The sequence below is a fragment of the Pectinophora gossypiella genome, chromosome 19 (assembly GCF_024362695.1).
Source record: "Pectinophora gossypiella chromosome 19, ilPecGoss1.1, whole genome shotgun sequence".
Lineage (NCBI taxonomy): Eukaryota > Metazoa > Arthropoda > Insecta > Lepidoptera > Gelechiidae > Pectinophora > Pectinophora gossypiella.
In genome coordinates this window covers 2749163-2775956 of record NC_065422.1, presented here as the reverse complement: position 1 = coordinate 2775956, position 26794 = coordinate 2749163, and the positions used below count along the sequence as shown (strand labels likewise).

General features: G+C 42.5%; 4 protein-coding genes and 1 long non-coding RNA gene across 5 annotated transcripts; 3 read left to right on the top strand and 2 right to left on the bottom strand.

Moving 5' to 3' along the window:
• Positions 1 to 239: 239 nt before the first annotated feature.
• On the bottom strand, positions 240 to 16123 carry LOC126375785 (tRNA:m(4)X modification enzyme TRM13 homolog). The gene is made up of 9 exons (XM_050022871.1): positions 15886 to 16123; positions 15635 to 15672; positions 15369 to 15559; positions 7147 to 7341; positions 3056 to 3221; positions 2620 to 2756; positions 2076 to 2197; positions 600 to 1167; positions 240 to 503 (listed from the first exon to the last, which is right to left on the bottom strand). Exons 1-9 carry the CDS (start codon positions 16039 to 16041, stop codon positions 325 to 327), a joined length of 1752 nt encoding a protein of 583 aa, XP_049878828.1. The 5' UTR covers positions 16042 to 16123; the 3' UTR covers positions 240 to 324.
• Positions 3297 to 5748, top strand: LOC126375613 (uncharacterized). Its single transcript, XR_007567624.1, has 2 exons — positions 3297 to 3824; positions 4423 to 5748. It is a non-coding gene; the product is annotated as an uncharacterized LOC126375613 (long non-coding RNA).
• On the bottom strand, positions 5198 to 6870 carry LOC126375514 (uncharacterized). Its single transcript, XM_050022480.1, has 2 exons — positions 6224 to 6870; positions 5198 to 6106 (listed from the first exon to the last, which is right to left on the bottom strand). Exons 1-2 carry the CDS (start codon positions 6659 to 6661, stop codon positions 5282 to 5284), a joined length of 1263 nt encoding a protein of 420 aa, XP_049878437.1. The 5' UTR covers positions 6662 to 6870; the 3' UTR covers positions 5198 to 5281.
• On the top strand, positions 7556 to 15133 carry LOC126375482 (uncharacterized). The gene is made up of 2 exons (XM_050022435.1): positions 7556 to 8055; positions 13131 to 15133. The coding sequence occupies exons 1-2, from the start codon at positions 8048 to 8050 to the stop codon at positions 14827 to 14829; spliced, it is 1707 nt and encodes a 568-aa protein (XP_049878392.1). The 5' UTR covers positions 7556 to 8047; the 3' UTR covers positions 14830 to 15133.
• A 112-nt stretch (positions 16124 to 16235) lies between the features above and the next one.
• On the top strand, positions 16236 to 21348 carry LOC126375596 (prolyl 3-hydroxylase sudestada1). The gene is made up of 9 exons (XM_050022598.1): positions 16236 to 16596; positions 16706 to 16887; positions 17047 to 17334; positions 17728 to 17931; positions 18112 to 18276; positions 18471 to 18611; positions 18975 to 19128; positions 19234 to 19481; positions 19595 to 21348. The coding sequence occupies exons 1-9, from the start codon at positions 16362 to 16364 to the stop codon at positions 19880 to 19882; spliced, it is 1905 nt and encodes a 634-aa protein (XP_049878555.1). The 5' UTR covers positions 16236 to 16361; the 3' UTR covers positions 19883 to 21348.
• The last annotated feature ends 5446 nt before the right edge of the window (positions 21349 to 26794 follow it).

Here is a 26794-nt window from a genome sequence, read left to right as displayed (position 1 = left end):
GTTAAACATAACAAATATGGTACAAACAGCTTCATACTAATAAATACTACAGTTGACTTTCATGCCTCATACAATCATGTTCGGATGCGAAGAGCTCTGTACCTGCCTACCACAACCTTACACAATCACAATACTGGTGTGGCTCTCACTTGGACACATTATGTTGGAATTAGTCGTGATTTATATTCAATTTGCCTAAGTATTTATTGGATCAACGATTTATAAGATCACTATTAATTTCAAAATAAGTAGAGGGTGTCTTACGCCGCAATATACACTACGGGTAACCGATGACATGTGGGCATGATCGCGGGGCTAGGGCCGTCAGTCCCCCCTGGTGGCGAGTATGGCGAGGTTCTCCGGCGACACGTGTGGCGGGCAGTACCGCGCCAGCGTGGCCCGCAGCCCGCAGCGCCGCAGCTGCAGCACGCGGCACCAGTCCAGCAGCGCCTTGGCCCTCCGCCCCACCACCGCCCGGCACTCGGCGCCGCCCACCGACCATGCTGTGGTAACCAAATATACATGAAAAAACGTTCCGTAGTTAAACTGAAAAATATAAGCGGAGGACATCTCTGCATTTTTCTACGTTTGATACTCACCATTATTATCCAAATGTGCGGCGTCCTCCGCCACGTGGCACCCCCCGCCCCCAGCGGCCGCGTGCCCCTCAACGGCCGCGTGCCCCTCAACGGCCGCGTGCCCCTCAACGGCCGCGTGCCCCTCAACGGCCGCGTGCCCCTCAACGGCCGCGTGCCCCTCAACGGCCGCGTGCCCCTCAACGGCCGCGTGCCCCTCAACGGCCGCGTGCCCCTCCCCGGCCGCGTGCCCCTCAACGGCCGCGGGCCCCTCAACGGCCGCGTGCCCCTCACCGGCCGCGTGCCCCTCAACGGCCGCGTGCCCCTCAACGGCCGCGTGCCCCTCAACGGCCGCGTGCCCCTCAACGGCCGCGTGCCCCTCACCGGCCGCGTGCCCCTCAACGGCCGCGTGCCCCTCAACGGCCGCGTGCCCCTCAACGGCCGCGTGCCCCTCAACGGCCGCGTGCCCCTCAATGGCCGCGTGCCCCTCGTCGTGGCGCCGGCGGCGCTCGCGGCTGCGCCCGTCGCCGCACGTGGCCCACGACACGATACCCAGGATTATATTGAACTCCTCGCCAGATATTCCTAATTCCTGAATAATATAATTTTTTGTTAGTTTGTTTTATCAAGCCTCTGTGGTCTAGTGGTTAGAGTGTTGGGCTCATGATCTGGAGGCCTATGCCCAGCAGTAAAATAGGCTGTTTATGTTATGTCTGCAGTGTTAAATTGAGTGATAGACTGAGAAATAGTGTAATAAAAGATAGATGCCGTGTGAAAGACGATATAGTGACTAAGATTGAGAAGGGAATGTTAAATTGGTTTGGACACGTAGAGCGGATGAAGGAATAGGCAGAACGACATTTATCGACAGAACGTCATTACATCCCCAGACTCGTAAAAGAGGCTATTGAAATCAGAAAACATAAAAATTTCAACAGGGAAGACGGGTTAAAATTATCGACCATGTGGAATCCAGTAGTAGGTGTTGTAAAAAGCTTGAAACGGCCTAATGTGGTGAAAAAACGTGAGGACACAGTGAGTGCGGTTTGTCGTAGTGAGTTTGGTGCGAGTTCAGATGGTTCCGAACATTCCGATATCAAAAACATAAACAAGCGGCAAAGAAAGAGGGTAGACAGATATGTCTGCCCGTAGAAAATTATGGATCTACCTACTCCACCCCAATCTCATCAGTCATCCCGTGATCATGGCACTTGCAACAGTGTCGAAATATCGGGAGTCTCATATCTCCATTTAAACGCGGTAAGAACCCGTTATTATGTGCTTTAATTATGAAGGAATAGGATTACGAAAGCGGTATATAATGGTAGGGCTGGCAGAGGAAAATCAAAAGGACGCACATTGATCAAATTGGAGATGTCCTTAGGAAAGGTTCAGTACATTATGTTGTGTCAGTTTCTTAGTAGGTAAGTGAATTGAATATCAAATTAAAAGGAAGTTAATGTTGTTTTCATCAGTGTGCTACGCGGTATGTTGCAGTACCTGCAGGTGGTGGCGGCCGGCCAGCGCGGCCCGCTGGCAGCGGTGGTGGCAGCACGTGGCCAGCACGCAGCCGCGCGTGGCCGCCCGCGCCGGGGCCGCCGTCAGGCAGCGGACGGCGTAGTCTGCGGGCGGGCACTTCATACACTAATAACCACTGGCACCACTGATCTTCATTATTATTTTGTTAGGCATAGTTCACCAACAAATACGAAGTTCACGTTCAAAATGAAATAATAGATAGAGGGGCTCATTGGCTACCAGAAACGACCCCATGTATGTTCAGCGATTATTTACGGTTTAGGACATATGAGCCATTTCGTGCCTTTTTCTAGATTTTCTACCTTACTTCAGAAATCATCATTATGTCTTTCTTAATAATTCTTCTATTTTACGAAGTCAGTATTCTTTTTCATACAAATTCCATAGTAATTTCGTGTTTTGACGTTTAGTAAAAAAGTAACTGATTTGACTAGTTGGGAACTGGCCTATTACACAGGATAGAAAGCCTATTTTTCTTTTATATAAAAATTGTTTCAAAACTTACCCATGGCAACCCCGCACAAATGTTTAGCGAAGCCGACGACCGCGGTACATTGCTGCACCTCGGGCACGCGGTGTAGCGCCAGGTGCGCCAGGTCCGCGCGCAGCCGGGATGCTGGAGCTTCGAACTTGCTGTCTTTCCTGTTACGGTACATAGAAATATTGTTATGTATTCGTAACATAAGCTCGGCACTATATCGCAATTGGGGTAGTCAGAGGTACATTCATAGCAAAATGCTTCACCAAGTTTTCTGTCAGACTAACGTGATAGGTGGTAAGCCGTATCGTCGTCTATAAAGGTCGAGCGAACTGTCTTAGTGAAAACTGCACTTAAATTAATAACTCATTGGTGCAAGACTCGGTTATGTATTCGTTATTGTACAAATAACACAGAATGTATCATTTGTTCTTTTAGTACTATTAAGACGAGTATAACTCACTGTTCACTATCTGTCCCCCCCTCCTCCGTAGTGGTAGTGTCCAGGGCAGGCCCAGCGCGCAGCTTGTTGTCCCGCTTGTGCCGCAGGGCGGCGCGGTCCACCGCCAGCACGCGGCTGCCCGTGCCGGCGCCGCACCACGCGCTGCCCATGTAGTACGACAACTGGCCTGTAGGCACACAAACATGCACACGATTGGCTTATGAAGAAGGTCCAAGTATACAGGTTCTAAAGGAGTCTACACACCAAACCCGCCGACCCGCCGACTCAGCCCGGCGGCTTGGTGTCGGCGACTTTGCTTCAAGAATCATGTCGGCGACTCGTACCCGCGCGTGCAAGTCGGCGGCATGGCCGGCGACTTGCGTACGCGCACGCTCAGTTGCCCGCCGACACTCCAGCGATAGTGACTTGCTTGTGTTTTTTTTTGCGATTTTCTGCAATAATGGAATGGGACGAAGAAACCACTCTAAAGTTAATAAATTTGTATCATATAAAGGAATTATTATGGAATCCAAAACACTTGGATCACAAATGTAGACCTAAACGTTTTGATGCACTAAATGAGATGGCAAACGAATTAAATACAAATGTCACAGAAATAGAACGGAAGATAAAAAATTTGACGAGCCAATATTATAGAGAAAGAAAAAAAACGATTGAATCAAAAAAGTCTGGAACCAGCGCAGATTTTGTTCATGAGAGCAAGTGGTTTGCCTTTAAATCTTTGAATTTCTTGCTCAATAAAAATAAACCTACTGGAACAATCGATACGGTATGTAACATTTCAGTGATGTTGTATTATTTTATTTCTAACCTAATTATTAGAGCACACAAGAATAATATGTAAGCTTGGCCCGAGTGAAGAGAGGCGCGCGGTAAATAAAGGCATAGGTACTTATTTTATCTGCCTTTGTTGTTGCGCTGCCGCTATTGTTATTGCACCGAAATATTTCCTAAACAAATTATTTCTTGGAATGGCATGTGCACAGATATAATAGTCATTGCAAATGTATTTTTTAAAAACTAACAACTCTTTTCTCAACAATCTTTTAATTTCGCCGAATTTCTATTATAAACCGAGAGATTCCGTACCATTTTCTTTTTTTTTTCTTTTTAGGTTGTTTTAGAAATATTATTATTATTATATATTATTATATTATTATAATAATATTTATCAATAATAATAATTATCAATGTAAAAAATAATTAATAATAATATTTCTAAAACAATTAGTATTAGATATGATTTATGACCATTGTCTTTTTTTTTCATATATTCCGTGCGGTGTACCTACTCGCGGGTAAAAGCTAGTGTGTAATACATTTCATAAGTAAACTGTTGGTGATTCAAATAAAATATATTATTTCAGGAGATAACAGCAACTGACAATAATGCCCAACATGCGGACAATGATGCTCAACATGGGGAAAACGATTCACCTCAAACGTCAAACATCATTCCCCAAGCGAATAAACGTTATAAACCTAATCCAAGTAATGAGATGGTGTCGGAAGCATTAAATTTAATGAGAACAGTCAGTCAACGGACAAATCAAAAAATAAAAGATGAGGACGATTTGTTTGGCGAATATATTGCGACACAACTTAGAAAATTTGATAAAACAACAAAGGCAATAATAAAACATCGGATTAACAATATCTTTTTTGAAACCGAAACTGGATATCGTTCAGACATGTTCGAAGCTTCGCCAAGACCTTCTACTTCTCATAGTCATCCAGGATATTATACAATGGATCAATGTGATGTAAATTCCTACTACTCATCATCCAACTCTGCCGTAACAAACCCTGTTTCACCGCCTCTTGGTGAACCTTCAACATCTTCAATTGAACCTTCGTTACGTGTGTCGATTCAAGAGAGTGGTGATATTGAGAACATATTATCATCTATTGAGTCAGATAAATAGGTTTATTCCACAAATCCCCACCGTATGCACTCTGAGAATAACCCTATCACCTGATGCGAGATAACGTTATGTAGGCACAAGTATTTCGTCTTAATGTTGTTGTCATAGAATCGTCATAGTATACTCAAAATGCATAAAAACATCAGTGGGGATTTCGCGGTGGGGATTTATAGAATAACTCGGTAAATAAAACCACTTATAAATGAACAAAAACAAGTGATTTACGAAGTTTTTAATACAAATTATAATAAAAATACAAGTACTAATACAAGTATGAGTTTCATTAAAACGTACGAGTTAGTCATTGATCATTCTGCCATGGTAATCTCCCGACATCGGAAAGAAAATATTGAACCAATTCTGTCCTTATAACCTCAGGAGATTGTGTCCTTGTAACCTCAAGGGAATGTGTATTGTCTTGTCTAGGCAAGTCAGCAAACAAATTATTTTCACGTGGTTCCCTGCGCCAATCTCCTGGATTGATTTCTCCCCTACTATTTTCAGTATCATATTCATTTTGTTGTATTATACCATGTCGTTTTACATAATTGAACAAATGAATACATGCCAATGTTACAATAGTAACTTTTTGTGGATTTAGCTGGATGGGTTTGTTAAATATCTTAAATTGTTTTGTTAACTGTCCAAATACGTTTTCAACTACTCTTCGACCTCGACACATGCGATAGTTGTACACTCTCTTGGGAGACCCTTTCGCATGATTACCATCATAAGGTTTTAAAATATTGGTTTGTAAAGGAAACGCATCGTCGCCCAAAAAAAAATAGGGTACTGGCATAATTCTTCCAGGTAGAGGTTTTTTATCTGGCAAATTTAAATCATTAGTATATAACATTCTGCATAATGAAGAGTTAGCAAATACACCACCATCGGAAATGCGACCCTGACACCCCACATTAGCGTATAAAAACTTATAATCTGCATCCACTAATGCAAACAGTACAATACTGAAATACATTTTATAATTAAAATAATCGCTTCCACTTCGTGCTGGACATTCAATTCTAATGTGCTTTCCATCCATAGATCCAACACAATTAGGTACATTCCATCTACTCAGATATCCATCTGCAACTTTTGTCCATTCGTTTGATGTTCGTGGAATCTGAAATCGGAAATGTGCTCGGTGATAGGATAGCCATTTGCCTACTTATATAGTAATTTTTCGGAACATAGTTTTTCTGGAAGATTAAAGAAAGTTAAACGCCCATAATGTACATACCTTCACATAATCCGAAAGTCCATCTACGATAGCTTGGCACACTTCTGGAATAATGTAGGAAATAAGTTGAGGAGATACTTTAAAGGTGTCACAAAGACTGTTGAATGAATCTCCCGTAGTCAGGTATTTTAATGTTATTGATAATCTGTCCGTTGGTGAAATTGCACTTCTGTAATTTGTATTTTTTTTAACTATTGTGGGTCCAACAATGCTTAGTAAATATTCAAAGTCGGTAAACGTTAATGACATAAATGTCTTAAAATGTAAGGGTCTTTTTACAATCAAATCGTCTGTTCTTAAATCTTTTATTCTATCACTGTTACTGTAACGACTGCGACTCATTAAGCTTGGTCTAACCCAACACTGTCGTTTTCTCTTCAGGGACCCAGCTAAAATTATTCCACATGCTGCTATTATTAGATCAGCATCAGTATCCATGTTTATTGTAGGCTGCAATATTCGAGAAAAACAACACGTCACGTTCGTACACACTGCAATCACTAACTAAAAAAGTTGTACTGATTTCTTGCCGCCGACTAACTCACCGACACAGCCCCATGACACATGTTGGCGGGTTGGCGGGTTTGGGTCGCCGACACCAAGCCGCCGGGCTGTGTCGGCGGGTCGGCGGGTTTGGTGTGTAGACTCCTTTATGGGGTATAACCGCGTTAATACAAGCCAACCTTCGTGAATGGTAATAATTAGGTAGTATTCTAGGTCTAAGATAAATTAAGAAACTTTGTTTAAATACAAACTGACGAAAAACATTTTGTTTTCAATCAATAATCAAGAAATACATAAGTATAAGTCCGACATTTTATCAAGCTTTTCTATGACGACACAGAGTTTTTCATACAAATTCCATAGTAATTTCGTGTTTTAATATTTATTAAAAACTAAGTGGTAAGTATGAGTCCACATACCCTTCCCCGCGCCCAGCTCGACGTAGCAAGTCCCGTCCCGGACGAGCCCCGCGTCCTCGGCCAGCCGCAGCAGCGTGCTCGCCTGCCGTAGGTGCCGCCGCGAGCGCTCCGTGCGCTCTGCCGCTCCGAACTCCGCCTCCACCACTGGGTGTATTGAGTATTCTGGTACCTCTGTTATATTGCCTTCTATATGTTCTGCAAGTTGTTTAGTCTGTGTTATCTTGGATATTTGCTACTTGACCACATCGCCCAAGTATTGAAACATTGCCAAATAGAAATATTTTTCCCTCTCTCATTACTGAAGACATGACCAAGGCTAGAAGATTAGGAAATCCATAACTTTTCCTTCAGATATCTTTTTAATAATTATAATAATTCAATAATACTTACAATTAAAAACAAACATTTAAAAGTTACATGCTTGTTACGTCATCACACAGAAGGGAATATGCTGAATACTCTATCTGCAGGGAAATATTGCACACGGCCCCAACTGCAGACGCTGCAATACCCACACGTGTCACGGCCTCATTCCTGCGAGTGGGGTAAACTGCTGACGCCGATGAGACTCCAACGTAACGTGATCGCGCCACTGCGAGTCACTTTGATTCTTGTATCGATCAGGTCAACTCGCCCGTAAAATTAAGTTAATATAAGTAATTTTTGTAACTTGTTATTTTTCGTAATTAAATTAGTGTTAGAAATTTTTGGTTTTTTTTGAGTACTCCGGCTACCGCGATCATAATTGGCGCAGTCGGTAGGATACTCACGGGAAGAACGAAGAACAACGTGGAAGATCTCCCCGGGTGGCTTTCAAGTCACAATCGAGAGTATCCTGAATCTACGATCCAGTGCCGGAGAATCCAGACATCGATTGCAACTCGAGAAGACCAAGAAGAAGATGTGTATGTAAGTGCACCGCTAGATTTTATTATTTGCGTTGCTCTCCTTTCATACTTCCTTATTTTTAATTGAATATTATAAGCCTTCAAAATTTTTCACCCCCGTAATTCTAGTGGCCGTAAGGCTGTTTTACGATCCAGTGGTAATCAGGATATAGATAGTCGTAGGAATATTGATAGTGATAGCAGTAGTACCAGTAGCGACGATTATAGCACAATGGCCACAGATCCAGATACTATCTTCAAAGGCCTCCGCGCGCTGCCGGATTTCGATGGAAATCCTAATGTGCTTACCAGATTCATTGAATTGTGTGACCAACTCGTCAAGTCCTATGGAGGAGGAGCCGATGAATTAAATAGATTGTTTCTGCTAAATGGGATTTTAAATAAAATCTCGGGTCCAGCAGCAAGAACCATAAACTCTAACGGAATACCTGCGAGTTGGGAAGGCATTAAAATCATTCTCATAAATAACTTCAGTGATCAAAGGGATGAAACCGCCCTATATAATGACCTCGCTGCCCAAACCCAAGGTAACAGTACTCCGCAAGAGTTCTATGAAAAGTGCCAATCGTTATTTTCTACCATAATGACATATGTAACCTTACACGAGAACGTGCCTACCACCATAGAAGCGAAGCGTACGTTGTACAGAAAGTTAACCATGCAAGCGTTCGTACGTGGACTTAAGGATCCACTCGGATCTCGTATAAGGTGCATGCGTCCGGAAACCATTGAAAATGCCTTGAAATATGTACAGGAAGAGTTAAATGCTATATACCTCCAACATCGTAACGAATTATTGCCAAAGCAGTTACAGAACGCGTCAAGTTACAAACCTCCTGTACATATGCCAATGCACGATAATTATGTTGTGCCCAAACCATTTGTGTTCCCACCTAACATGCAGGTTCCTTCACAGCCCCGCTTCAATAACTATGTTCCGCAAAAACCCCAATTCCAACCATTTGCACCACAACCCTTCATGCGTATGCCCACTCGCACGCAACAAATGTTCGCAGCACGACCCCCTAATTACAACCCGCAAAATAACGCTTTTAAAATTACACAAAGACCCACTTTTAATGCTAATAATTTCCCAAAACCTATGAGCGGTGTTAGCCATTTTACGCCCCGAGTCTTGCCACCAACTGGACAACCACTACGGACAGGACATGACTGGTCACGACAGGGCAATCCACCCCCGTCGAACTATTTTAAAACTCGAGACGTAAATGTGAATGAATGCATTTCATATGACGACTATTACGACTATAACAGCTGTTATAACTATTGCCCCGAGGTGAATTATGACACCGAGTTGTATTACACGGATTACAATTCACATAACGGTATTATATACGACAACTTTACTCCTTATCATTATGATGAACCGTCACAGATACAACCTGAGTCGTGCTATCAGCAGCCTGAAGTTCAGGACGAGCAAGCACAAATAACTCAGTCTGAAAATGGTCAGGATTTTCGGAAACCCAACAGCTCAAAAAAGTCAAAATAGAGATAAATTTACAGTGTCAAAGGCAACTCCCGTACATTCAAATAGAAAACCCACCGTTAAAATTACTTATCGACACAGGTGCCAACCAATCATTCTTGAACCCTGAAGCCGTGCAGGAGTATTACCCGCACTTAACGCTAAATTTTGATCCTTTTGAAGTCACAAATATACACGGTTCAAGTAAGAATAACTACTCCATTATGTTGCCTTGCTTTCCAAATTTTAACGATGATAAAGAAATTAAGTTGTTCGTATATAAGTTTCACGATTTTTTCGACGGACTCATCGGACTAGACTTACTGAGCCAGTGGGAAGCGAGAATAGACCTTAAGGATAACGTTCTAATTACGCGGACTTCAACGAACCCTATAAAAATGTACAACTCACGGAATGTAAACTTTTATGAGAATGTAATCCCTGCAAATAGTTCTAATTTATATCGGATACCTATCAACGCGCCTAACGGTGACGTAATCGTTGAAGAACAAATACTTTGCAATTGTTTAATACATGAATGCCTAACAAAAGTTAAAAATAATCGAGGTATAGTTACAATCGAAAATCCAACCAACTTTGACATTATTTTCTCTTTAGATAGGCCCGCAACGGCGGAGATATTTAACACCGAACTGTTTGATACTAAGTGCACGAGCACTGACTCGAACTCGACACCACGAACCGATGAAGTCATTTCTCGTTTAAGAACTGAGCATTTAAACCCCGAGGAAAAAGCTAACCTTATACAGCTTTGCTCACGTTACTCGGACATATTCTATATTGACGGCGAAAATTTGACTTTTACCAATAAAATAAAGCACTGTATTAAAACTACTGACGAAATCCCAATTTACACCAAAAGTTACCGATACCCATTTATACATAGACAGGAAGTCGCTGACCAAATTTCTAAAATGTTAGAACAGGGAATTATTCGACCTTCAGACTCGGCCTGGAGTTCGCCAATTTGGGTAGTACCCAAAAAAGCTGATGCTTCGGGCAGACAAAAGTGGCGTTTGGTTGTTGACTTCCGGAAATTGAACGAAAAAACACTTGACGATAAATATCCCATCCCTAACATAACTGACGTACTCGACAAGTTGGGGAAGTGCCAATACTTCACCACCTTAGACTTGGCAAGTGGCTTTTATCAAGTCGAGATGAACGAAGCTGACATACACAAGACCGCGTTCAATGTTGAACATGGGCACTTTGAATTTTTGAGAATGCCCATGGGTCTCAAAAACTCACCGTCTACCTTCCAGAGGGTGATGGATAATGTTCTGAGAGGCCTACAAAACGTTATTTGTCTTGTATACCTTGATGACATCATCGTGTTCAGCACCAGCTTACAGGAACACATGATCAATCTCGAGAAGGTATTTCGAAGATTGAGGGAATCTAATTTCAAGATACAAATGGACAAGTCCGAGTTCTTGAAATTGGAAACCGCTTACCTTGGTCACGTAATAAGCAGGGATGGTATCAAGCCCAATCCAGACAAGATAAAGGCCATTAGAGACTATCCCTTACCGAAAACGACTAGACAAATAAAACAATTTTTGGGTTTAATTGGCTATTACAGGAAATTCATCCCGGACTTCGCTAAAATGACAAAACCACTGACAATTTGTCTCAAAAAAGGTAAATCAATTACGTTAGATTCAAATTACACACAATGTTTCGAGAAATGCAAACAGTTACTGACTAACGACCCAATCTTACAATACCCGGATTTTACTCGCGACTTTAACCTAACTACTGACGCGTCTAACTACGCCATTGGTGCCGTTCTTTCGCAAGGCCCAATAGGTTCTGACAAACCCATTGCATATGCCTCTCGTACACTCAATGAGAGCGAGATCAACTATAGTACGATTGAGAAAGAATTATTGGCTATAGTATGGGCTACAAAATACTTCCGCCCTTATCTCTTTGGCCGCAAGTTTAAGGTCATAACAGACCATAAACCACTACAGTGGCTTATGAATCTAAAAGAGCCTAATTCACGACTCACGCGATGGCGACTAAAACTGAGTGAATATAACTTCAATGTTGTATACAAGTCCGGAAAGGCTAACACGAACGCTGATGCCCTTTCCAGAGTAGAATTACATAATGAAGAGACGAACTCAATGGCAGTAAACCCGACTGAACACCCCGCTAACTTGGACGACTCTCGCACGGACACTGTACACACCGACCAGGAGAATCCGATACTTGAGATACCTATTACCGACGACCCACTCAACAAATTCAACAGACAACTGTGTTTAACAATCGTAGGAGACATAAAAAAACGACCGACTATGACTAAGCCTTTCGATACACACACCCGAATCTCAGTCCAATTATCGGAGTCAAGCTTAGAAGAGGACTTAATCAATGCTGTCAAAGAATACATACATCCTAAAGTCAAAACTGCCCTTTTGATAAAACCCCCATTAGGTATTTATAAAATAGTCCCGATTTTGCAAGAGAAATTCAGGAGTTCGGCAATGAACCTTGTCATTTCAAAAATGGAAATTGAAAACGTGAAAGAGTATCTTAGGCAGCAAGAGTTAATAAGACATTATCATGATGGCAAAAGTAACCACAGGGGAATAACTGAATGTTATTTATCCCTTTCCCGCAAGTATTACTGGCCCAAAATGAAACAACACATCACGAATTTCATCAATGAGTGTACCATCTGTGGGCAAGCTAAATATGACCGCAATCCTATTCGTCCACAATTTCATATTGTACCACCTCCATCCAAACCCTTTGAAATAGTCCATATGGACTTATTTACAGCACAAAATGAAAAATATGTCACCTTCATTGATGTCTTCTCCAAATATGGTCAGGCTTATCACCTTCGCGATGGCACTGCTCTGAGTGTAGTTCAAGCCTTATTACAGTATTCTACCCACCATGGGCCACCTCTGACTATAGTTACCGATAAAGGCACAGAATTCACCAATCAGATGTTTGCTGAATTTACAAGAGTACATAAGATCATACACCATCAAACTCTTGCTAATGCACCTAATGATAATGGTAATATAGAGAGATTCCATCTGACCCTCCTTGAGCACCTTAGAATTTTACGTCTTCAAAATAAGGATGAAGTTGTAATTAACTTGATGCCGTATGCTGTAATTGCGTACAATAGCTCAATACACAGTTTTACGAAATGCCGACCTTATGACGTTATTCAAGGACATATTGACCCTAGAGACCCGACAGACATTGACCTGACCGCACATCTTATGCAACAATACATTCAAACCCATAGAGAACGAATGAAAACCGTGTACGACCTTATTAATGATTCTAGTTTAGCCGACCGAACCGCCCTCATTGAAAACCGAAATAAAACCCGCGAGCCAGAGGAGGAATATCAACCGCGACAACAAGTCTTTATCTCGAACCCCATGGCCAGTAGACAAAAACTAGCACCCCGTTATACGCAAGATAACGTCCTAGCTGATCTGCCCATTCACATTTATACTTCGAAAAAACGCGGACCCATTGCAAAATCTAGGCTCAAACGTGTACCCAAGAGCGCCAAATTGTTACAGGATACTGCTGATGCTGACAGTGACTGCAGGACTGGCACAGGAAATAAGACTTGAGACTATGGATGACGGACCGGGCATCTTACCGTTTAAACTAGGGTCGATGAGAATGGTGACACACCACCATAGCTTTGTGCAATACATCGAGCTTACTAACATCGATGACAAAATTAATTTAATAAGGTCTCAAATAACAGAAATGGAAAATAAATTACCTAATGATACCCATTCATTATTCGAAATTCAAATTACTTACCTTAGTTCGAAATTAGATAAAGTATCGTATCAATTACAAAGCTTAGAACCACATAGGATGAAGCGAGGCCTCATTGATGGCCTAGGCTCGGTTATCAAATCGTTAACCGGGAATCTAGATTATACCGACGCGATTAAGTATAACAAGGCAATTAAAGCGCTTAGTGACAACCAGGTAAAAGTAACTTCTCAAGTAAATAACCACATAAGTCTTAGCAAAGACTGGATGGGTCGCCATGCCAATATAATTTCACAGTTGGTCGAAAACCAAAAAAAGATAAATGAGACTTTACATTTGGTATTAGATAGCGAAAGCTATAAGCAAAGTAGCCTTATAAAATACGCCAAACTGGCACAACTTTTAACTATAATTAGTGATAACGTAGAAGTACTATCGGATGAACTACTGAGAATAGAAGATGTTTTAGCGTTTGCACGTACATCGAGTACGCATCATTCTATTTTAGGTATAGATGTTTTAAGTAAAATGTTAACAGGTCTTACGAACCTTTATGATAAGCAACAATTATTAGATTTAGATTTGCGAGAATATTATGACGTTATAAAAACTGGATCGTATTACACCGGCAATAGAATAGTTATAATCTTTAAAATTCCCATAATATCCCCTTACACTTACGATCTCTTTAAACTTGCTATAGTACCTAATAAAAAAAAACAGATCCTAGTCCCTCCTTACCCTTTAGTAGCAACCAATGGTAATATCTATGTGTACGTAGAGGCTGAATGCCCGAAGTATGACACTCGCTACCTCTGTGAGGACAAACTAAGCCGACAGATGAGGACGGAGCCGGACTGCATTCAGAAGCTCATCACCAACCAGATCATCGATTCATCGTGCCAACACACCACCATTGCTTTGCTTAGAGAAACTATGGAGAAACTGGACGATCGCCGTTACGTCATAGTATTCCCACGACCTACGAATATACAACTTACCTGCGAGCGCGACGAGTTTCGGACATTGGAGGGAAGTTTCCTTGTTACCATACCACACAAATGCTCACTACGTACCAAGGAATTCACTATCTATAATAGCAACGACGTCGTCAAAGGACAACCAATGAAGATCATTAACATTCCGCCAAACTACGAGATGGCATCCGTGACGCAGCCTCCGATTAACCTAGAATCAATCAATCTCAACGAGCTAAGAAGCATACAGACCAGAATCATGTCGCAAGAACCAATTGAACTGGATAAACTAAACACGGGATCATTTTACCATACTACTCTACCATTCTACATAGTATTGATAAGTACATGTGCACTCACTATCATCGTACTGTACAAAAAATATTCCAACCGCCCAAAGAAAGGCGATAAGAACCCATCCACCACTGAACAACTACATCATTACGAGAAACCTGGTTCTTCCAAAGTTATCCAGCATCCTGCAACATTTTTACTAAACGTGAAAAAATAGTTGCCAGTCTTCGGGAGGGAGGTGTTACGTCATCACACAGAAGGGAATATGCTGAATACTCTATCTGCAGGGAAATATTGCACACGGCCCCAACTGCAGACGCTGCAATACCCACACGTGTCACGGCCTCATTCCTGCGAGTGGGGTAAACTGCTGACGCCGATGAGACTCCAACGTAACGTGATCGCGCCACTGCGAGTCACTTTGATTCTTGTATCGATCAGGTCAACTCGCCCGTAAAATTAAGTTAATATAAGTAATTTTTGTAACTTGTTATTTTTCGTAATTAAATTAGTGTTAGAAATTTTTGGTTTTTTTTGAGTACTCCGGCTACCGCGATCATAATTTGCTACATGACATAAGCTCACGACAATATTCTAATTGGGGTAGTCAGAGGTACATTAATTTCAAGATGAACCAATGGCAAGTTCCATAATGTTTATTGTTTGCTCAAGAAGTTTGCCGGGACCTGTATTGTATGATTGTAGAGTGGATAAAAGTAAAGAAAATAGAATAATTGATGATTCACCATCACTCACTTTCATAGAGAAGATTCACTTTATCAATGACTTGCACAAGGAGGTCCTGTGGGATCTCGCTGAGTGGCTTGCGGACACACTCGTCCACATCTGTTGGGGCATTGATGTTGTACTCGATGTAGGGCGGAGTCTCGCCGCGCCGCGCGTTACAGATCGACAGGTGCTTCTCCAGCTTACTCGCGTAGCAAGTGCTGGTACATAACAATGATTTCAGATTTTCTTATAAGAAGAAATATGTTACAGTAGAAAGGAAGAAAACCACTTACTGTTTCGGATCATTAGGGCAAGGTATACGAGTATCATCCTGAAACATGAAAAGCTATATTTTTCTATTTCAATTCAGGAACAACTTAGTGAGTAAATGATGGATATAAATGTGTAAACTAACAACTATTGATTGAATGACTGTAACTTAACATAAAATGTTCTTTCGATGGTCACCAGTAAGGAGTGAATAACATTTACGGATGGTTATAGTTTATCCTGTTGGAGTCCGAGGAGTTGGTGACGTGACTACCTGGCCGTCCCCGGTGCGCGGCTGCGGCTCGTGCTCGCCGCAGTACTGCCGCCCCGGCCGCACTGTCATGCGGCACAGGCGCTTCTTGCGCACCACAAAGAACTGGCATTGTGGAACATTATCACTATTTACTACCGTTTTTAGAATATCAGTCATAGTCTTGGTTTGTTTACAAAATTTTTGAGGTTAGTTTTGTAATTTGTGATACCACTGGGAAATATAATTCTACTTAAAAAAATCGTATACATACAATTTGGTTTATGTTATTTATTGTATAATTTTAAATATTGCATCTTTTTTTGATAAAATAAATTGTTAAGATTATATATTTTTGAGACACGTCGTTATATATTTTTTATATTGGTAACATTTTTTTTATGAAGAAAGAAAACGTCAACAGAGTTTGAGGTTAGGCGTCGTCGCATCATTCTGGTTTATTTTGTTTTTTGCGTATTATGTAGTGTTGGTGGCCGAAAATGAGTTCGCCGCAGAAGGACATCGAAGAGCCAACGTCCAGTAACGATGTGAAAGGCGCGGAGGAGAATGCAGGCAAAGAGGAAGTCACCGCGGCACCAGAGCCGCGGCCGCCCGCCAAGCGGCCGCTGTCGAGCACTGTGATCGAGATCTCGGACACGGAGAGCGACGACTCGGACGTCTGCGCCGTCACCTCGTACCAGGCGTCCGCCGACGAGGTGAAACGCATCCGTGGCGGTGAGTACCACCGAGTCGCTATCGGCCCACTACGACAACACTTTGCGCGGGAAACTAAAACTGCGACACTGGCGACGAGTTGCACAGGACTAATTTGTGTCGTTTTCAGCGGACTACTCGTCGTCCTCGTCGTCGTCGTCGTCGGGCAGCTACAGCTCGGATTCCGAGTCGCCGTGGGAGGATGACTCGTTGCTGGTGGCGGAGCCCCGGGTACGCGGTAAGCTGCCCCGCGCGTGCCTCAACCCGCGCGCCAGCCGCACTGACGACCCCCTGCTCAACCCTGCACTCAAGGTAACCAATTTAACTAATACCCAACTCCCATCACAAATTATACACACAAATTATATACTTTAGTTTACTAGGTTCAACTTTTGAACTGTGATTTTGAAGAGTCAAGAATTAAAATTGTTAGAGCCATACATATTTAAGCCAATATTCTGCTTTTTTCAGTCTCAAGAACTAATAGACAGACTGAAGACACATTGGAAGGAGCAGAAAGACATGTCTACATCTGAAGTGTCTCTGACGTGTGATCCGTTCCGTCTGGTCCTGCTGCATGACCTGCTGAGCAATGCAGACATCATCAACAACATGGTGGACGACATGAACACACTGGACTGGACACGCAAGAAAATGGACCTGTACGAGTTTCACCAGACTGTGGACCTGGCCAGCCTTACGTGGCAGCGCAGCATCAAGGGCATCTATGAGCTGCTCAAGACTGAGATCATGAGTTGGGTAAGTTTTATTGATTTTAAATATTTTCTTATAGGAATTTAATTTGAATTTCCAAGACCTAAATTGCTACAGATTCTGGTGGACAAAAGTGAATTTGTTTGTTTGACAGCTTTGAAAATATTAATGGCAGTAGTACTACCAGTAGTAGTCCTTCAGTTGAGTAGTGCAATAAAGACAAAACAGAAAATTAAAATTGTAAGTTTCTGCCAAAAATGTTGATAATTATAGCATCCGATTTTTTGTTGCTTTATGTGTTAGTGTATTTTTAAAACTGAGTATCTAAAGGTATATTTAGTATAGATAGATGAATATTTTTTTCGTACATCCATTTATCTATAATATTTTACTTTGAGAACAAAGGGAGTAATTGTTTCACCTTTGTTCCCCCGCCAGGTGTCAGAAGTGATGGGCCTGGAGCTGGTGTCAGTGTCGGCGTCGTGCTCCCTGTACGGGCCGGGCGACCACCTGCTGGTGCACGACGACATGATGAGCGACCGCCGCGTCGCGTTCGTGCTGTACCTGGCGCCCTGGCGCTGCACGTACACCACGGTGCACACCGTGCACAACGGGGACGGCGACCATAGCACCAGTGATCAGGTAACATATTGTGTATAATGCTATACTAAATACAACAGAACACCCACTAAATACCTTCGATTTTATAGAACCCCATATCAAATGATAACTAAACACTAAAACACACTACGGAAAAATTACACAAAAAAGTATATTTCTCTGAAATTCTTGCTTATAAGTAATGTCGTACTCGTACACCAGGCGGAGGGCGGCGGCGGGGGCGGCGGCTGGTCCGCGGCCATGGGCGGCGCGCTGCGCCTGCGCGCGCGCGACGGCGCGGGGCGCGCGGGCGGCGCGGCGCGCGCGGTGCTGCCGCGGAACAACATGCTGGCGCTCTTCAAGGTCGGCCCGGACTCCTTCCACCAGGTACGGCGTATTCTGCTGCGATTGTTGATAGGAAAATATCTCAACTTACAAATTCCGAAAAAAATAACAAAAATATATTAACTGAACGTAAGATTCAATCACGAGTACAGAAAACGGCAACCTAGAAACCCAGAGTTTAGGACTACCTCCTTGACTATGAAAAACTATCTTTAAATGAACGTCTAAACCTGCAGGTGGAGGAGGTGGTGTCCCTGGAGATCCCCCGGCTGTCCATCAACGGCTGGTTCCACGGCCCCGCGCCACCTACGGACCCCGCGCCTCCGCCCCCGCCCCCCTACGAGCCCCCGCCGCTGCTCAAGCCGCACAACCAAGTCGTGAGTATGGGTTATTGACTACTTACAATACAAATGGTGATGTTGATATCGTTACTTATTGTATTGCTCTTAGAAAGTTCTTACAAATATCTCGAGAAACAGTGATTTTTCTGATTATACAAGTGCAGTTTCATATTTTGAACACCCTGAACTGGTTCACATGAGCCGCAACACACATTTTTTTAAACACACGAGCGCTTTTAATAGACTAATCGGGTTCCCGGATCTGGTGACCTAACGAAAAACTTACAGGTTTACGTTATCGTTCATGAACCGTAGTAACCTGCGTAGACGCACAGCGTGCCAAGCAGTTGTGCAGACTTTTCTGTATTAGCACTCGCCTTGACTCCCCGTGGTCGGCAGGTGGTGCTGAGCGAGTGGGTGGACTCGGCGTACATGTCGCCCGTGTCGCGGGCCGCCGTGCAGGCGCAGATGGAGCGCGACAGCGAGGTCAGCCTGCGGGCCTTCCTGCTGCCAGAGAGGCGGCGGCAGCTGCTCGAGGCACTGCAGAGTCCCGGTAAGTGGAACCCTTTTTCAGGGAAACAAGTTAAAAGACTTTTAAGGAGCGACCGCTCTAAAGAGAGCACACGGGCCGAAAGATGAAAACAGTATTGTGTTACAGAAGTGGAGTGGGAGCACGTGGGCCCGGCCAACGAGCGGCGCTACTGCCGAGTGAAGCTGGACGGGCTGGAGGCGGGCGCGGCCCCGCCGGCGGGCCCCGCGCCGTGGGCGGGCGCGGGCGCCGTGCGCGCGCTGCTGCAGCTGGCGGGCGCCGCCGCCTGGCTGCGGCTGCTGCAGGACTGCACCGACCTGCAGCTGCGCCACTACCAGCGGCTCGAGCTGCAGCGCTGGCAGAGGGGGGACTTCACCGTGCGTATACCTACACCCCTACACTATCATACGTCATTATACTGTACTGTCCTGCATGACCTTTTTCTAGTATGATCCCATTTCAAGAAAGTGTCCTTTTTGTTTGCCAACAGCTACTACCACCACGGTCGCACTACCAAGAAGCGCGGCTAGAAGCCGTGCTGTACTTGGGCGTACCGGAGCGGACCCTGTGCGGCGGCTGCACGACGTACGTGGCGCCCGAGGAGGAGGGCGAGCCGGAGGCCGAGGGCGGAGCGCTGGTGACGGTGCCGCCCGTCGACAACGCGCTCACGCTGGTGTACTGCGACGCGGGCGCCGCCTCCTTCACCAAGTACCTCAGCAAGATGACCATGCGGCCCGACGAGTGCTTCTACATCCTCACCTGCACGTACAAGGAATGATATCCGGAGACCGACGAACCGCACTGACAGTGTGTAGTGAAGTGCATAGTTTCATCAAACGAGTTTCAAATAAAATGATTCATTAGAGAAGTGATATGTGAACGGCGTGTGGTTGTTGTAATGCATGAAGTGACTAAACTATTACGAATATTATAAATGCGATAATGGCGTCTATTCTGGCGGACACAAACTTAACCTCATAAATTAGTACCGCCCTTCACTTACAATACGTGCAAGAAAGAGACAGTTCTAGTCTTGTCAAATTAAGTTGGTCGTTGCCCAAATTGGTTCCAGTATCTAAGTTTGTCTGTGTCTTACCTTTTCACGCCTAAATCGTCGGATCGATTTGAATAAGTTTTCATTCAAAGCGGTCATGCGATTTAGGCGAGCAATGGATCGAAACCCAAGAATGGAAAGAGGATACTTACCTTGGACAGATTTTCACTCCACACGGAAAAAAATTGTACAAAATAATGAACCACGGGAAACAGGCACGACGGGTGAGGGCGCTCGCCTCGAACAACAAAATACCTCCGTTCAACATATCATTTCTTTATTGATATGAATTTTAAATGCTTCAACAGCTTTTATTATCTTGTATAAACCGTAAGAAATCAATACCAAACCAGTTGTGAATACATCAGGCGATAAGTAATTCTATTGCCGAGTAATTAATCTGGGAATATTTGAATAAACAGTTGTTGTGTTGTGTGAGTGAGGGAGAGATAGTTATAACACTTAGGATGGTGTGGAAATATTTTCTATTATGTGTTCTGTTATGTCATAATACTCACAGACTAGTAGAATAATTGTTGTAGTAGTGATAAAACGCGGCAAGCTGGTGCGATTTTTCATCACCAGCCTTGGAAACCTTCTCAGTTGCAGCGCCATTACCGCGTGCGATGTAAGTGTTTTTAACATTTTAGTTTGTGCGTATTATGCCTTGTTGAACGGTTGAACATTTTTCATAGATATGTCAATGGAATGTGTAAATCTAGTTAAATTGAAAGCAGATATTGTTATTAATTTATTGGCACTTTGTTTACCGAGGAGAAACATGAATTATTTGATTGAACAAAACTGAATACATGTAATTATATCGGCGTTGCTGCAGCACAGGTGGACGTGTCTTGTATTATAGTGTGTGATAAGCAACTGATGAATTTACAATACTTGAATATAATGCTGTATTTTGCTATGCAAGTGAGGATGACTGTATTTTTGTAGGAGAATGTTTTATGAAGTGAGCCCTTAAGTGTGTGGTGTGGTTGAGGCGCCCACACTGGTACTGAGCTGGTTGTGCATCGTACTTACGCTTCAACCACGCACGGGTGGCCAACCAGTGTATAGTTATTGTAAACAAAGTCACGTGGCGTCTCATACAACATTATTGCGCGTTAAATAAAACCAAATAAGTTACATTTGTAAATATTGTATTAGTTATTAAATTAAATATTTTTAAGAAAGCGAGCGCCTTTCATTCCGCCTCTTGACCACTCGAGCACTGAGACGCCATTACGTCAGGACGAACCTCAAAACTTATGTAAAAGTCGTGGTGCTCTACGGATGATGGGACTTGGTATGACGTAGAAAAAAAAACACAAATTATGTTTAATATTTGTAGTGAAAACTCACGGTATAACAATATTTACAAGGGACTTAAACATATGTGGGTACTATACACATCTGCCTACCCCTCTGGGATACAGGCGTGATGCTATGTTACTTTAAAGTTTACGGTTCGGTTAAGAGACAACTTGTACATAGACTCAATGGCAATCGTTTTTATGTTTTATCAAAAATACTTTTTATACTATTATACAAAATGTGTAATGAGGATAAAAACTAGAGGCTCAAATGTAACCGGCAGCACTGTTGAGTGTTCCTAAATTGTGACAGTTCTCCATGCTGTCTAGCCAAAATTCGTAATAATTGCTATAAAGCAGTCACTTGGAAAAATGCAGTTTTGATTAAAAATAAGTGTTTCTAAATTTTCTCTTTTCCGATCTTTAGGGAATAAATATAACACTATGATTTTGCAGTTAAACGCTGCGCTATAAAGAGTTGTAGTGTAAAAATATACCCAAAGATTTTGTTTATGCAAATAGTATGGAGAATCGTCAAAATTTAAGAACACTCAACAGTAACGACACCTGATGGGAGTAATAGGCAGTTTTTATCCTCATTTGTTCGTGTACAAAAGTGTTTGATAGCACCAAATCCTACGGCGAGTGTATAACGTGAATACGGGAGTCTGAATGGCGGCCGCCGCGGCTCATCCGGGGATATTAAACCGGGAACTAATACGCCCTTTCAAGCCAGCCGCGCCGCCCGCGCCCCCCGCGCCGGCCAAGGACTTCGTCTTAAGCCTGTAAATTAATTTCCTACAGTTCCTTCACATATCTCCTCTAGAGCGAGATTGACATTAGGTCTATATTTAAACTTGGAAGTTTTATCCCTGGTCAGATTTTTCATCAGAAAGTACTTTTATGTAGTTTTTAATCATCGAATATTACACCCGCGGCCGGTCCTTCACAATGGTGCATGAAGTGAACCTAGTAGGGTGGGTATCGAAGCTTAGGTTTACATGATAACCCTCTATTTGGTATTGACTACCAAAATTAGAATGGCTATAAAGTTTCCGTGCTGTTTAAACGGTGTGGGTACTTAGTTCATCTTGCGATGGATGTACCTCTATTACCCCAATTGGGATAATGCTATTGGGATATAGACAAGAGTTTATGTTATGTCTGTCAATCGGAGGCCCGTGTAGCTGTACCTATGTTGTCAATAGACGAAGTGATGAGTGATGCAACGCGAAGTTAGTTCGTCCTGTGAACTCCCACGGGACGCAATCACGCGCCGAAACTTGCGGACGTGACAGCACTTGTGAGAGAATGTCAACTTAGACAGGGGTTTGGTCGTTCTGGTACATATTTCATCCACTTGAAGAACATACACATATTCACAGTGAACATTCACGTCTGTAGTCCCCAATGGGATGGTCAGATGGTCAGATATCTGCAGCTACACTTGACATGAAGTATTGACGGCCGTGCCAGGTAATCAGCCGTATAGTGGTCTATTATGAAATTACGATAGAAGGAATAAATCCACTGTCGGTTTTTGCGACATGGTCTGTTTTTATTCTCTTCCAGTCCACACAAACACGTGCCTGCTATCCGACAAAGACAACAATATGCTGTGTATATTGTCTGCTCGTATATCGATTTCTTTTTAAAAGCATTTTTAAATCAAGCTGTTTGCTCGATTGAAAAGCTCATTGAAGTGCACAAATCGCGAGTTTTCAAACCGGAAAATATACTCTGACTCCAATATTAAATTTACTGCATGGGAAGTATTGATATTGGACATGTATTGGATGATACACTATACTTGTTACTTTATACATACATACATACATAAACTCACGCCCGTAATCCCTAATTGGGTGGGCAGAGCCACAAGTAATCAAAGACAACTTGCAGCCACTGTTGATACGAAGTCCAAAGATGGATATGATGAACCTTATGGTGCTAAGGGATCAGCCTATCGCCCATAACATTAGTCCATCATGTTAGAGGACACAATCCCTCTGTCGGTTTTTACGACATGCCCGGGAAGAGAAGCAGCTGAACGTGTTCTATGTTTTTTATATGTGTTCTATGTGTTTTTTGTTTGTTTGTTACTTTATATTCTTTTCTTATTTTTTCCTAATATAAGGACAAATAGTTAACCATTGCCACTGTACGACCGATACGATTATTGGCTTAAGACCACGATGATGTTTGAAATATCATCATCAGCCGTACGACGCCCACTGCTGGGCATAGGCCTCCCCCAAGGATCTCCATGTTTGAAATATACGTGACCTAAATGTGATCCACGTTATAATAGAAGTGTTTCTAGATGTGACAAACGAGAGTTGGATATTTTGTGGAAAATCCGACGGGGAGGGTAGTGCCTTCAAAGGGTAAAAGCTCGCTACGCTTTGCTCTAGACTTAGTCCTCGATGCGAGGTATTACTTGTGAGACTTCGGAACGAAAATGAGCAAATAATTTAACATCAAATTGCCTAAAAACCTTTTGGCGCAAAAAGATCGTTTCACCTCTCAGCGCTAAGTAAGATCGACGAAATAACAAGTTAAACGTTTTGTTTGCTCAACAGCCTCCGTGCTGTAGTGGTTAGTGTTAGGCTCATAATCTGAAAGTCCGGGTTCGATTTGTGATGGGGACATGTCGAAAACACTTTGTAAGATTGTGCTTTATTGTTTGTTTAGTACATTAGCGTTTACACCTTTAATCATCTGAGTGTCCGTAAAAGAAAATGATTCCGTGGTTCGAAAGGCACGTGAAGTTGATTAAGTCCGAGCTGCTACCTGCTAGCTCTAAATAGCTTCAAAAACCCGCAGTAGAGCAGCGTGGTGGTGTATACTCCTTACCGCCATGGTTGATTGGAACAAGGCCTGTGCCCACCAGTGGGACGTATGTATAGGCTGTTTACGTTTACGTTTATTCGCTAATCGCATGTTGATAACACGGGATAGCTTATTATTTCTAAAACATCTAGAAGCCCCGGCGCCGGTTGACACGAAACTTGAGACATCTCAGGCAGATAACGTACAACTTGCTTGAGCTTTAACTTTAACTTCTTTAATTCTTATTATTTATTTTTCGTCTTGTCATGTGAGAGAAGTTAGCAAAGCGGGCTTAACTTGTGCAGTAGTTGTCAAAGCGACATTATTCTCATCGTTAGGACGTGTGTTGTGAACTTTAAATTGGCTTATTAGTTTGTCAGGAGGCGACACAACTTATTTCGTTCATGAAATTCAATATTTTCACAAAACAATTTCAAACTAGGCATCTGAAGAAGCATCGCCATTTGGCGTCGTCCGAGAGGATTATATCGGAACTATTGGAAGAATCAATAGACCTAAGGCCGTTAGCGATAAGCGCTGAAATGGGGAAACAAGCGTCGACCTCCCTGGCGGGGTCGGTCGGTCCCGAAGTGCTTGTTACCGCGAGCTCATTGGCCACCTCTATGGCTAGTGTCGGCTTACCTCTATCATTTTCTATCAAGGTATTTTGGTCTCATCCACCTACCTGTAAGTACTATTTCGGACCAGACGGGACGTTTTGAGTTTGTGCAAATGTCCGGCGACCATTATAGCTTATTGTTGTTGCCATCAGACCCCACTAGATGTCAATACCACATTAACCTTTTCTTTCTCAAGCACGATACGTCTATGACGGGAAGGAAAATACAAACTATCAGGGGTGAAAAAAGGTAAGAAATGATTTATGTATTATCAAAGTGTCGTAAACGAACATTTGTTTCGACTAGCGAGTTGTCCAAGTTGCTACTGGATTGGTAAAATATAGACACGCGACGGATGTTACCTAAATAAAGATTCTATCTATCTATCTATCTATCCATCTACTTCACTTATAATTTTCACTGAAGAGTAAGAAATGGACAATGATGGAGAACTTTATATCAACTTGTTTGCCGATTAATTATCTACATTTACATTACTCTTTGACCATATTATTTAGCTTGATTAGATCGCCTTTAAACTAATTATCATACGCCAAGTGTACCAGGCTCGTGCATAATGACGTCACAGTTGAGTGCTCGGCCCGCGAGTGTTGCTGCTTCGAGGCTAATAGAATGGTCAAGATTTAAAAAAAAAAAAGCTTTTATTTCAGGCGATGCCCATAAAAAGTTACACACAGACAACATAATTACATTACACACGGACAAAAAAACACACCAATTAAGAAAAACAAACAATTAAAAGAATTAAAAGGCCACGTGTATCGCATTCCAGTGCCTCCAAAAAGGGCAATCTGGCTTATCTGATAATGCCTTCAGAATGCTGTTCGGGCTACATCTCACTCTGCACATCAGGGAAGCGATTCGTTTGCGAATGATGGCGTGAAAGCCATCAACACGCGCCGCCGCAAACATCCCTGACGCGCTACAGTACCTAGGAACACCCACGAGAATCATGAAAGCACTATTATACTGGACGCGCAGAGAGTTGATGGCACGCTGCGTATAGTAAAGAAACGTGAAAATAAACTAACCAATTTTTGGATGTATAAAACTTTTTTCGACATTTATCACAGAGTAACACGGAATTTCGGCAGACCATTTATGATTGAGATGATGACGAATGGCAAGGATGTGAATCAAATGTGAACTAATCTCATACAGTAATCTACAAATTAATTAAGCCTTTCATTAGGAGGCCATATCATAGCGATTTGTAGCAATTAAAGTACCTATTTACTTAGTAGGTTCACCGAGATCTAAAATCACTTGTATTTTTTTCATCTCGCCACGTGGGTACTTATGTAATTTGCTTAACATAACAAACATAGCATCGTGCCTGTATCCCCAAAGGGGTAGGCAGAGGTGTATAGTATATACACCCACTCCTCACAAACTCTGTTTAAGTTCCAGGTAACAGGATACTTTGACCACGTGATATCAATTCACGTTCAATTTCCGTACCAAAGTTATAATGAATAAAATATTAACTTCATTTCCGTTTCTTGTCTCTAAATAATAATAATCTGAACAATGGGGATTCAAAACGTAATATTGAGAAAAACAGAAGGCTAAAAAGATTTATTCCCTTTGTAAGTCATAATTTAATTAAAGATCCTGTTATGCTGCGTGGTTGCTCAATTTCTTTAAAATAGAACTGCAAAGTGCAGAAAAAAATGCTAAGTAAGTAATTTCTTTTCCTCGTGCTCTGATGATTTTTTCCTAGAAAAACTTGCGACTACTAAGAATATTGGTGTCTGTTTGTACTAATGAACAACTGTTACGTACGTTGTTATTTGTCTTTTGATTGGAAGACGGAAAATTTTAGGTAAAAAAATCTTGACATGTAAACACAG

Bases quoted from the DNA above. Each gene is read 5' to 3' on its own strand.
- LOC126375514 (XM_050022480.1), bottom strand. From the start codon at position 6,661: ATGGATACTGATGCTGATCTAATAATAGCAGCATGTGGAATAATTTTA. The intron at 6,107-6,223 runs GTATGTACATTA...TTCCGATTTCAG, and splicing joins GACTTTCGGATTATGTGAAG to ATTCCACGAACATCAAACGA.
- LOC126375785 (XM_050022871.1), bottom strand. From the start codon at position 16,041: ATGACTGATATTCTAAAAACGGTAGTAAATAGTGATAATGTTCCACAA. The intron at 3,222-7,146 runs GTATGTGGACTC...GTGTGCCTACAG, and splicing joins CGAGCTGGGCGCGGGGAAGG to GCCAGTTGTCGTACTACATG. The intron at 2,757-3,055 runs GTGAGTTATACT...GTACCGTAACAG, and splicing joins GGGGGGACAGATAGTGAACA to GAAAGACAGCAAGTTCGAAG.
- LOC126375596 (XM_050022598.1), top strand. From the start codon at position 16,362: ATGAGTTCGCCGCAGAAGGACATCGAAGAGCCAACGTCCAGTAACGAT. The intron at 16,888-17,046 runs GTAACCAATTTA...TGCTTTTTTCAG, and splicing joins TGCTCAACCCTGCACTCAAG to TCTCAAGAACTAATAGACAG. The intron at 18,277-18,470 runs GTACGGCGTATT...CTAAACCTGCAG, and splicing joins GCCCGGACTCCTTCCACCAG to GTGGAGGAGGTGGTGTCCCT.